This window comes from Sturnus vulgaris, chromosome 13, assembly GCF_052056855.1.
Source record: "Sturnus vulgaris isolate bStuVul1 chromosome 13, bStuVul1.hap1, whole genome shotgun sequence".
Taxonomy (NCBI): Eukaryota; Metazoa; Chordata; class Aves; order Passeriformes; family Sturnidae; genus Sturnus; species Sturnus vulgaris.
The window spans coordinates 7,851,328-7,862,653 of NC_142255.1; the positions used below are offsets into that span (position 1 = coordinate 7,851,328).

At 38.1% G+C, this 11,326-nt stretch overlaps 1 protein-coding gene across 3 annotated transcripts; it reads left to right on the plus strand.

Moving 5' to 3' along the window:
- The first annotated feature begins 333 nt into the window (after window positions 1-333).
- On the plus strand, window positions 334-9,593 carry DNAAF4 (dynein axonemal assembly factor 4). 3 transcript variants are annotated; one of them, XM_088172508.1, is made up of 9 exons: window positions 334-450; window positions 2,598-2,745; window positions 3,114-3,247; window positions 4,252-4,492; window positions 5,200-5,339; window positions 5,929-6,038; window positions 6,728-6,881; window positions 7,913-8,018; window positions 9,047-9,593. In XM_088172508.1, exons 1-9 carry the CDS (start codon window positions 433-435, stop codon window positions 9,154-9,156), a joined length of 1,161 nt encoding a protein of 386 aa, XP_088028634.1. In that variant the 5' UTR covers window positions 334-432; the 3' UTR covers window positions 9,157-9,593. The 3 variants fall into 3 exon arrangements, with proteins under 3 accessions (XP_088028634.1, XP_014729627.1, XP_088028635.1); XM_014874141.2 differs by lacking the exon at window positions 334-450 and adding an exon at window positions 1,893-2,051; XM_088172509.1 differs by lacking the exon at window positions 334-450 and adding an exon at window positions 2,128-2,260.
- The last annotated feature ends 1,733 nt before the right edge of the window (window positions 9,594-11,326 follow it).

Here is an 11,326-nt window from a genome sequence, read left to right on the forward strand (position 1 = left end):
GTGTCTTTTAGCAGCTAAATCTGCTACTTTGACATAAAAACATGTTAGTGATATTTATTATTATAGTTATTATTTACTATATTTGTATATTACTATAGTATATACTTACTATAATACTTACTATTATTGTGTCTCCTACAAGCTTTGCATTGCAGATCTAGGTTTTAAGTAAATAGACATTTTGGTTGATGTATTGGAGCTCTTTTGTGCAATTTGAGAAGACCAAATACTGGCAACCATAACTCTCTTGTAAAGCATGTATGCATAATATAGTTCTTCTAACAGGGATAAATAATAAGCTGCTTCATTTCAGCATATTCTCTGTGATTAAACTAAAATGACACCTGGGTGACCAAGGCAGAAGACCTGCACTCCAAACCTCTGACTTACTGTCCGTGAATGAGCTCCCTCTAACTGAAGGATGCTTTCTGGATGACTACAGCTGGAGTGGTAGGAGATTTTGAATTACTACATTATAATCATTCTAGCTGCTGCTATGTACTTTGAGTGTTCTTGGATTCTAGTCCATGCAAGGACTCTTCAAGACGATATTGATGTGAGTGAGGAGAATAACCCAGAAATCATGTGTGTTATGATGGATTTCTTGCTCTCAAAAGGTTTCAAATCTCTGCGATACCTATTTTCATATATGTACAGTACTTAAAAGTAACCTCTACTATTTGAATATTGCTGTCTATTACCTATAATAGAACATATTAAAATTAAATCTTCAGTGATACACATTAGAAATACTAGCTGATGTGAGCCACGTTAAACTCCATTATTCTTAGTCTCATTTTAAAAGCAAGAGGGAAAACTAGACTTTTTGTTTCTGGATTTTTCCTAATAGTTCTAGGTAATGGTATACTTTTGAGGAACTTAAACATACCTGAATTTTTATCCAGCTGTGTTTGGCACATCTTTCAGGCCATATTCTCCAGAAGCCGTTGCTTTTAATATGCTAGACTTTATTTTGGCAGATACGGTGTTACAGTTTGTTTGAGAAACGTGGAGTGGTAATGTGCAAATTACCTCCTGAGCTTTTGGCAGAGACAGTACAGCAGACAATATTGCTCAGCAATAGCATGGAGCTGCCTGTATGACCCTGTTATTTTTAGGGGACACATGGAAGTTTCAGTGCCAGCATTGCCCGAGTAGGTCAAGGAAGGTGACCCTGTCCTCTGCTGAGAGAGGTGAGACCACACTTAGAATATTGTGTGCCGTTCTGGGCTCCTCAGTAGAGGAGACACGGAGCTGCTGGAGCAGGTCCTGTACAGAGCTACCATCTGATTCAAAGGTGTGGAGAATCTCTCCTGCAAGGACAGGCTGAGGGAGCTGGGCCTGTTGAGCCTCAAGAAGAGGAGACTGGGAGGGGACCTCGGCAATGTGCATGAATGTCTGAAGGGAGGTGCCAGAGGATGGAGCCACGCTCTTCTCTGTGGTTCTGAGCAATAGAACAAGAGACAACAGGCAGAAATGGATGCTCAGGAAGTTCTACTTGAACTGAGGAAGAACTTCTGTGTGGTTCAGGCTGCCCAGAGAGGCTGTGGAGTCTTCCTCACTGGAGATATTCCAGAACCATCTGGACACAATCCTATGCTATGTGCTCTGGAACGACCGTATTTGAACAGGGAGGCTGGACTGTGGTTCCTTACAACCTGACCCATTCTGTGGTTCTGTGTATCAGTCAAATCCATCCTTGGCTTTTGATATTTTTTTTTGTCAGAAATTCTGCACTACCAGCAGTTTATCTCTAGAAATGCATGTGGATGATACGAGCTGCGTTCCTCCCTGCTGTGCTCAGCTGTGAGCGCTGGCAGCCAGAGCCGTGCCCGCGGCCCTCAGGCCCCTCGGGACTACAACTCCCGGCGTGCCCCGCGGGGCGGGGAGGGGCCGGGAGCGGCCCGGGAGCTGCTCCGGGCGCGGCCATGCCGGTGTGGCTGCGGGAGCACAGCTGGCGCCAGACGCTCACCGCCGTGTTCCTCTCGCTGCCCTTGCGCGGCGCCCGGGCCACCCCCAGCAGCATCTTCTGCAGCGAGCAGTACCTGAAGGTGGGCGGCGCGGCCCGCTCGCCTCACGGGGCTCCTGCCGCGCAGGGCCCGGCCCGGGGTTCCTGCGGAGCCCTGCTCAAAGGCACGCGTGCCGTGCACCATGGCAACCCTTCATGTTCATAGCCCTTTATCTTTTGTAGTCTCCCTGTGTGTGCTGCGGCTGATAATGGTTTTACCGCCGCTCGTTCCTTACTAATGCCGCTCAACAGGTGCCAGCTGCCTTTACTCTCAGAAATGGACTGAATTTATACGTTTGGTTATACTGCGAATAATAGTCCTGAATTTGAAATCCACGGTTTGTGCTGCAGTGCTGAAGAACCAACATTTTCAATCTCATCAATAAAAAAATATAACTTTGTGACGACCTACCCTTAACGGGAAGGAAGCACCTTCTCTGGACTTCTACAAACCACAGTGGATAAAAAGCAAATTAGTTCTATCAATAGTATCTGTTTCTTGAGTTTTACTGTATGCTTGTGCTAAGTGTTTTGAATATGTAAGAGTAAATTTAAAGTAGTAAATATTAGTGCAAATTATATTTTGTAGGTAAGCATCCCTCCCTTTTTATTTGAAGCCGTTTTATATGCTCCTATTGATGACACCAATAGCACGGCAAAGATTGGAAATGGAAACATTTTCTTCACTTTGTATAAAAAAGAACCGGCCATGTGGGATTCCCTAACTCTAGCAAACAGTAAGTGTTCTACTCTGGAAATCAGACTGTGTGTAAGGAAACCATACTGTGAAACTTCTGCTGGTAGATATCTGCTCAGTTCAACCTTGTTCATTATTAAAAATAGAAAGTATGTGAGAATAAATAACTAAAATCTACTGGTTCTAGAGTGTATGAAGCAGAACAATATTTCTTGTAAAACTTACATTCTGTGTTTAAGCAAATCTTAATTTTTCTCTTTTAGAGATGGGCTTGGCAGACACTGGTTTGTTGAATTGTAACCATGTTGTATTTTGCCAAAGTAACAGAAGAAATAATGTTTTCATTAACATGATATATACCAATAGAACACCAGGCCTAAATGACTAAAATAGTTTATTTTTTTTAAGCTGACAAGGAGAAACTACAACATCTGAGAGAGAATGCTGTTCTAAAAGCCCAAGAAAAGGCAAAAGAGGAGACAGAAGCAAGAAAAATTACAAAGCAGGAACACAAAAAATATGCTTTGGAGGCCACAATGAAGGTAGGTTTAGAAGGAACTCTGCAAGATATACATGTAAACAACGAGCAACTAATCTGGCAGCTGCTTTGTTAAATGTCCATTAAAAAGATGCTTTATTAAATGTACGTTAAAAAAAATATTACAAGTTCCAGTTTTTTATTATAATGTTGGTGAACCCTGTTATTTCTTTGCACTTAAAACATATTTATTACCAAATATGAAAATGTTACTGATGTATGTTGCTGCCATTTTCTGTGAGTAATACTAATGAAAGTTTTTGGTGAGAAGCTCAGGTTTTTGTCTGTTCAAAGGAGAGTACAGTCATCTGTCAAAACTGTAGTCTTTTGTGGCCTTTGCAGGTGTTTAGTCCTTTAGCACTGTGAACAATACTGATAAAAAAAATCTTACTTATTCTTTGTTGTATTTTATATCAGACTTGCTTTTTTTTTGTCTTTTGTGTGTTTGTATTTTTGTTATTCTGCTTTTTATGTATATTTTTAGATATGTTCTTAAAATTTTTATGTCTATAAAAAGTCTGGTCACTTCACTTACATTCAAACGATTTTTTTTTTTTTTGAGCATGCTATGAAATTTTAAGATTGCATATGCAGTATGGACCAAAAAAAGATACAGTTAGTGACTGTCTTAGTAGCAACATTGTACCTCTTCTAAATATGTAATAATCTCAAGAGGAGAAATAAGAAATAGTGTATTCGGATCATCACATACATTTTACATTTGTGTACTCTCCAGAGATTTACATTGGAACATGCCTAGATGAATGTCTCTGGATTGTACCTTAGAGTTGTTAGTAAAATCGTTTAGAGATGAGACTTCTAAAAGCTAATCAGAAATCTTTACTCTCACAGTAATTTTTAAGCATTTTAATTAACTCTGCTTGTGTGGTCGCATTATTGGTTACACTGTGCTTGGGATATGAAACTGGGACAATAATGGTAACTTTAATGGAGTCATGTCAGTATTATCAGATGTTATGTATCTCATAGGGATTTTTGTTCAAATAGCTAGAGGAAGCAGAAAGAAAAAGAATTGAAGATCTGAAAGAAAAGGAGAGGCAGAAGGTTGTTAAAGAGTTGGAGTTATGGAAAAACCAGCAAAAAGATGGTGATAAATACAAGAGCATACAAAAACCGGGGGAATTATATCAAGAAATAGAGCCATTAAAAGAGAGAAAAAATGAAAAAATGAAGAAAACTCAGATTCCTAATGAAGGAACTTCTAAGACCAGACTCAAATCCACAAAAGGTTGTATGATTGAACTGTACTTTATAATTCTTTAAAGTGTGGGTATAACTTTTTTCCAGATGTTTCTAATTCATCACTTTTGTCTCTACCATACTGAACCAGTTCTTTTAAAATTGTTATTTTCAGGCATTTTATTGAGCTAAAGCACATGAGTTCTTAGCTTTTGTTGAAGTCCTTAGAAATACAAGGGTGGTTTTTGTTCTAAGCTTTAGAAAAGTAAATCAGAAAGCCTTGCAGTGTAATGCAGACTTCCTGAGGGTAGAGTTTCTGTTACCCAAAGTTACCTCTCTGCTGGATTCCATGGAAATCTTCAGCCTCCTTTTGCTCTCTCTGTCCTGTCCGTGGAGAGCCAATTCAGGGAACTAAACCAGCAGAAGACATTTCACTTTTTTGTTTGTTTGATTTGATAGGTTAGTTTCAGCTCATTGTTGCCCTGTCACAGCATCATACAAACAACAAAGAGAGAGGTGCAAGAGGAGTTTAAGTTCATTTGTGACAGATGCTGTATAGTTCCATTTATTTACTTGCTACATTAGGAAGAAAAATTGTTTGAACCTTCCCTTCAAAAGAACAAACTTTTCTCACATGATTAGAGGTTTAATTCTAATGTGCCCAGTTGCTAAGTCAAGTGTACTTTGGACTTTGGTAGAAAACCAGAAAAATATTTTGCTTCATTTTCATTTCCAGTGCTCTAACTCTTTTCATAGGTTCCTGTAGTATATTTTCACAGAATTCAAAGGAAGAGCAGTTACCTGCTCCCAGAGCTGCTGCTACAATTCAAGTCAGCTTCACACCACGAGTTTTTCCCACAGCTCTGCGAGAATCTCGTGTTGCAGAAGAGGAGGAGGTAAGGTGGGGAATTAGTTATTGTGTATTCAGTCAATACAAGAGTAGTGTCTGTGCCAAGGAATGTCATCTGTGCAATTTTTCCTCCAAGGAAGACAGTCTTATTTAAATCAAGATATAAAGAAACAATTTTATATAAAAATTATTTTCACCATGTGGTTGTGCAGATTAATAAATAACATATTCCTCTTTTGGGAGGGGGACAAAAGGCAGCAATATTAATTTAATTCCTTGAAGTACAAAATTTAAAATCTCCTAACTCTTATATTTAAGATTCTTTCAGTTCTGTCTTAAAAGAAGCTCACAGCTCTTTTGAGCTCGATTCAATGAACACAAAGTAATTTTGAAAGATCAAAACAGACAAGTAAACAAAAATGTATTAGGGATGTGGTAACCTGACTTTTCATGGTAATAAAATATTTGGGGAAACTTTGAAGTTTTTCATATTGGGCACAAATATTTTCCTCTGTCTGAAATATATGGCCAATAGAATTCTTTTGGTAAGTATGAGTGAAGAGATGAAAATAAAATCCTTTCTTGGATTTGAATTTTTGCTTCAGAAATAATACTCACATATTTTGTATTTACAGTGGCTACATAAACAAGCAGAAGCTCGAAGAATAATAAATTCTGATTTATCTGAGCTGGAAGATTTAAAAGAAGAGGAGAAGAATCCAGATTGGTTAAAGGACAAAGGAAAGTAAGTTACATCCACTTGAAGATGTATTAAAAAATTAATTAGTTTTATGGTGTTTGTCTACTGTTCAGTTTTGGTATATTATATTTATTCTAGAAAGAGTTGGTGAATGTCTAGAGTAGTCATGGTAGTTGTACCAGAGATTTTAGTGACAGCTTCTGTGATTAAAATCTGATAAGTCATGAGATGCATTTGTTGAAGCTCATGATGAACAAAATCATTGCAAACACGTTATGCATATTCTTCTTTGAAGAAAGTCGAGGCAGTGCACTATTATACCTAAGTGGATTTAATTTAATTTAATTTGTCCTTTTTTAGTGAGAGGTTAAACATCTGTGTAAAATAAACTGTGTAACTTGATACAAATATTGGTCTATTTATTTGATTAGGCAATCATAATCAGATATACAAAGCTTTCAGAATTAGTCCTGTGTCTACATAAATGTGTTCACTCTTATAATTCTTCGTTACTTGTAGGCAGTGACTATTTTTGTTGTGTATCTCTAAGCTATATTGTCAGCATCAAGGTGCACTGAACTTCAGCTGTGTTGTTCTCAGAAAAGGCTATAAAGGGGCATTTCAAAGGAAAAGATGCTAAAACCTCAAATTTTTAAAATAAGTTAACAATTAGTAGATGTTTGTTTTGTATTTCTTCTTTAAAGTGCATGTTTCATTTTTTGTTTACTCCTTAGCAAAATGTTTGCAATGGGAGACTACCTTGGGGCAGTAAATGCATATAACCTTGCAGTGAGGCTGAACAATTCACTTCCCGTGCTGTACCTGAACCGTGCTGCTTGCCACCTTAAACTGCGAAATCTGCACAAAGCTATCGAAGATTCCTCGAAGGTACAAAAATCCAGGGGCTCTGGCTGTCATCTTATGCATTAATGTGATTTGTTACTGTGATGATTCTGTTTTAAGCAGATCTGTAAATACATATTAGTACAATCCAAAGTTTTAAAATTCAAAATTGATATAATGAAGCCATGGTGAAATATTAAAATTCAATAGTGATTAATGAACTTTTAGAAATTTAAAACCAAGCAACAATAAAATAAACTCTAAACAAAGCTTCCACTTATTTGTGACAAATGGCCATATGTTGGCCAGTGTGTTTCTTTACAGGTAAAAATATTGTAGCAATATGTACAATATGTATGTTTGAAAAAACCCACGACTTGGAGCAGAGAAAAACAAAACCAAAGTATACTCATATGTTTTCTATTATGTTGTGGTGTGCTTCATTTGGTTGGAAGGAAAAAAAAAGTGGTAGTGATGAGCAGGATACCTTAAAATACGTCCAACAAACCAAACATTTTTAAAGAAGGGATGTATTGTCCTGATGTCTGAGCAGCTGTTTTATTTGTGCAAGAAGAGGAATGATCTCAAATGGCATCTGAATAGTGTGGCAAGTTTTCCAAGAATTATTATTTTTTGAACTAATAAGTACTTGAGTCTTGACACTTGGGGGTTTTTGGTCTCGTTTTTTGGTTTTTTTTCCTGGTAACTACTACTAAAACACATGTGCTTTTTTAGTGCCACTTTTTCTTTTGATAGCATGATGGGTTATATGATGTATGAAAACAGAGCATATTATTTGACTGCAATAAGCATTTTACATGGTATTTGTCACGTTTTAGCCATGGCAATGTAACTGTAGTTGGCAAACTGGGGTGTTGGATACAAACCTTAATGACTAGATTCACAAGCCGTTTATAGTTAAATTTGAATAGCTATTTTCTATTTCTGTTTGAATAGTTATTATGTCACCGTATAATAATAGTAATTAGGTGAGAGAAGTGTTTGTAAATCAGAAAAAAACCCTCAAATTATGGCAAATCTACTTATAAATACTTTGGGTGTTGTCATTTGTAAAGGCACTGGAACTGTTGACGCCGCCTGTTCCTGATAATGAGAACGCTCGAGTGAAAGCCCATGTGAGACGTGGAACAGCGTTTTGTCAGCTGGAATTATACACTGAAGGTGAGGCCTTGCTTTTATGAAAACATGCACAGCAATTTGTAGTGACATGCAAGTAACTCTGGCTCCGTGAGGCTGCTCACACCTTTATGTTTTCAGGAGTGACTTCGGAGGAGGTCTATACAATCTATATCTATTTGTTATGAACATTTATACCACTTTATCTTTTTTAGTTTAGCAGATACTTGTAAAATCTTAACAAGTTTGAGAAAATGGATTGCATTCCTAATTTAAGGAGTTTTTCCATTGAAGATGTAATGTGAAATATTTCTAAAATACTTGTGAAGTGCTTTGTAAAATGAGGTAGGAAACTCATATTGATGAGTAAAATGATTCATCAAGTACATGTGGTTTGTGTGAAAATGCCTGAATTTACAATGTCCCTATTCAGTTCCTCAAGAGTGTCAAATTAGTTTTGTAAAGCAAATTTACAAGTGAAACCTGATACAGGAAATTGAAGAATATTCAAAATGCCAATGCTGAAATACTAAACTTTGGCCATTGTTTACCTTTTTCTACTTGGGCATCACTTGGTTATTCCCTTACAGCTTCATTTGCACTTTGAAACCTTATAAAAAAGACTAATGTAGGCTAGATTTTACTTCCTGTACTTATAATTGGTTTTTCCCACAAGCTCTAGTTTTCATAGTTCATGTCTCTTTTTGTCCTTATTTTCAGACAGGATCATTTCCTCTTCTGCAGAACACTTCAGAACAGTCCCCTCATGCACACACACAAGTATATGTGTGTATGTAGGTGAATCAAGAGGCTCTATTTTCATGTTTCAAAACCTGAAGGTGTTTATGTCGTAGTGTTTCCACTAAAATGTTTTGTATAGTAAGATAAGCAAAAAGTAAGTTTATTTACTGATGGAAGCGAAACTAATGTCATTCTGATGTCATCTCACTTAAGGACAAACCTCAAGATCAATACTTTATGCATATGACTGGGGAGTAGCTATTTCCAGTCAGTTGCTGAAGAGGATGCTCTTGCATTATTGACTGATATTCTTATTAATGTGCCTATATTAGGTCTTCAGGATTATGAAGCAGCTCTCAAGATTGATCCTAGAAATAAAAATATAGAAGAAGATGCTGAGAAGATTCGACATCTAATTCAAGGAACAATGCAAAGTTCTTAATTAAAAAATATATAAAAAAAGAAACTCTTTGATGCCTTTGAGAACATCAGAAGGAATCTTATTTCTCTTCAGTGCGTGTTACCTAGACATTTTTCTGCTTCACTCGGAACAATTACAAAATTGGTAAAAGATTGGATGTATTATTGGAAAGTAAAATATTATAAACATTATTAGATATATTTTAAATATGTAATATTGTCAAAGTTGTAATATTTTTGCTTTTTGTTAACATTCTGTATTACTCTGACAATCTGAAACCCTGGACTTGAGGCAGTTCCTTTTAGTTAAGTGCTCTTTCCAAACTGGGACCATTTCAACTGCATTTCTTTCAGTAGCAGTTTTAGCAGACTTCTGAATTTTCTTCATCAGTCCCTTTCCTGAATACCATTTATGACTGATTGCTGTCTTTGTAATAAAGTATTTATTAGGCAGATATATATTATTGTGTGCAAATTTTATAGCGTTGTATCCGGGAGAAGGTGGCAGGCATTGTTTCCAGCTATTTTACACAGAGCCTCGAGAGGAGTGCTGAGGTGAGTCAGAAATGTCTGGGATAGCTGCTGCCCCTGCTTTCCCACAGAGAACTGCTGCATTCCACTGGAAGGGGCTGAAAATACTTTTTTTTTATTTTTAAAATGTTTATTACTGGAAGGAGGGCAGTGCAGCAGTTTGAGTGGCTCTATTGAGTCTAATGCTTTACTTACAGATACTGCTTTTTTCTTTTTATGATTACTATTGGGAAATGAGGGCTAAGGAGGAGAGACTGGCAATGGGAGAGACATTTTATTCAACCCATCTTACTCAGCCTTTCAACTAACAGGGCAAAACATTTCAAATTTGTTAACTCTTTGTGGTCAGAGCAACGATTGCTCAAGATGTGTATTGAAATACATGCATGGTGGAGAGTGAGGAACTTAATACTTTGACCTTATTTAGTAAACTGTGGACAGTGGTAATTTGACTCAATGACTATGGAAGACAGCAAAATTCAAGATTTATGTCAATTTCTGCATTAGTGATAATCTTGAGCATAGAAAATATCTTAATATGTACAGCAGAAATAGTATGGATAATGAAAATATGAATGAGAGTAAGAATAGCGTGAAACTATGAGTGATTTGATTGGGTCTAGCCTTTTTTTTTAAGATACAGGAATATGAAAAATAGAGCTCTAGAGAAATGTACAGGTGACTGTGCTTCCTCACTCATGTTCACATGCATGTGTTTTTATTTTTTTCCTCTGTAAGGGAGTGAGTTATCATATGACAAATACTTCTTGGACTGTTTATGGAAAGTGTTCTAGTGCTGTATTGATGAGCCTGCTGTAAAACTTCTCTGGGTAAGGTACCTCCCTTATGCTGCCGAGCAAGCATAACCTGCTGCTTTTCAGAGGTGCAGTGAAGGCTTTTTTCTTTGTTTCTGAGTAATGTAAGACATGAAGCTGACACATAAGTTGCTATCTTAGATAAAACTTGAGTAAGAAATTATTAATGAGGCCTGTTGTTGTCATTTCCCATTTATTTTTTGTTCCAGTACCAGAGCAGTGTTGGGATCTAAACCTATGGGATTTTGGATCTGTTTGTACAGTGCCTGTTGATGAGAGTGGTCTAGGAGCATGGGTGGGAGTTAGGAACTGTGTTATCCCCTAGTGGCTCTTGGGACAGTTTCTCCTGAAGCAGCAGAGCTTGTGCTTTGAGGGGATTATCCAAATTAATTAATTCCCAGTCATCAGAGTTTTTGCACCTGAGGCTAGGAGAATAAAAGATTTGTTGTCCATATACAGCACCTTTTATGTTGTTGTTTTGTTTCTAGTTTTGGGGCGAGCATGTTCTGGGGTGTTCTTTGGTGGGGCTTTTTGTTTGTTTGGTTGGCGGCTGTTTGTTTTTTTCCTTTCCCTTAGCACAAGCGCTACTGGCATGTAAGGGAGCGCGTCTCCTCAGAGCTGGCTGTCCCCGTGCCCGGCTCTCCCGCGATCACACGGGCACAACGCTCCCCGCGCTGCAGGGGCCTCCGAGCCGCCTCCGCCCGGCACGAACGGCGCCCGGGCCGCAGGGGCGGCGTTGCCATGGCGGTGCCGGTGGCGGTGCCCGTGGCGGTGCCCGCGGCGGTGCCCGGGCCGCTCTGGGCGCTGTGGCCGCCGGGCCGCGGCGGGGCGCGGGCTGCGCTCGCC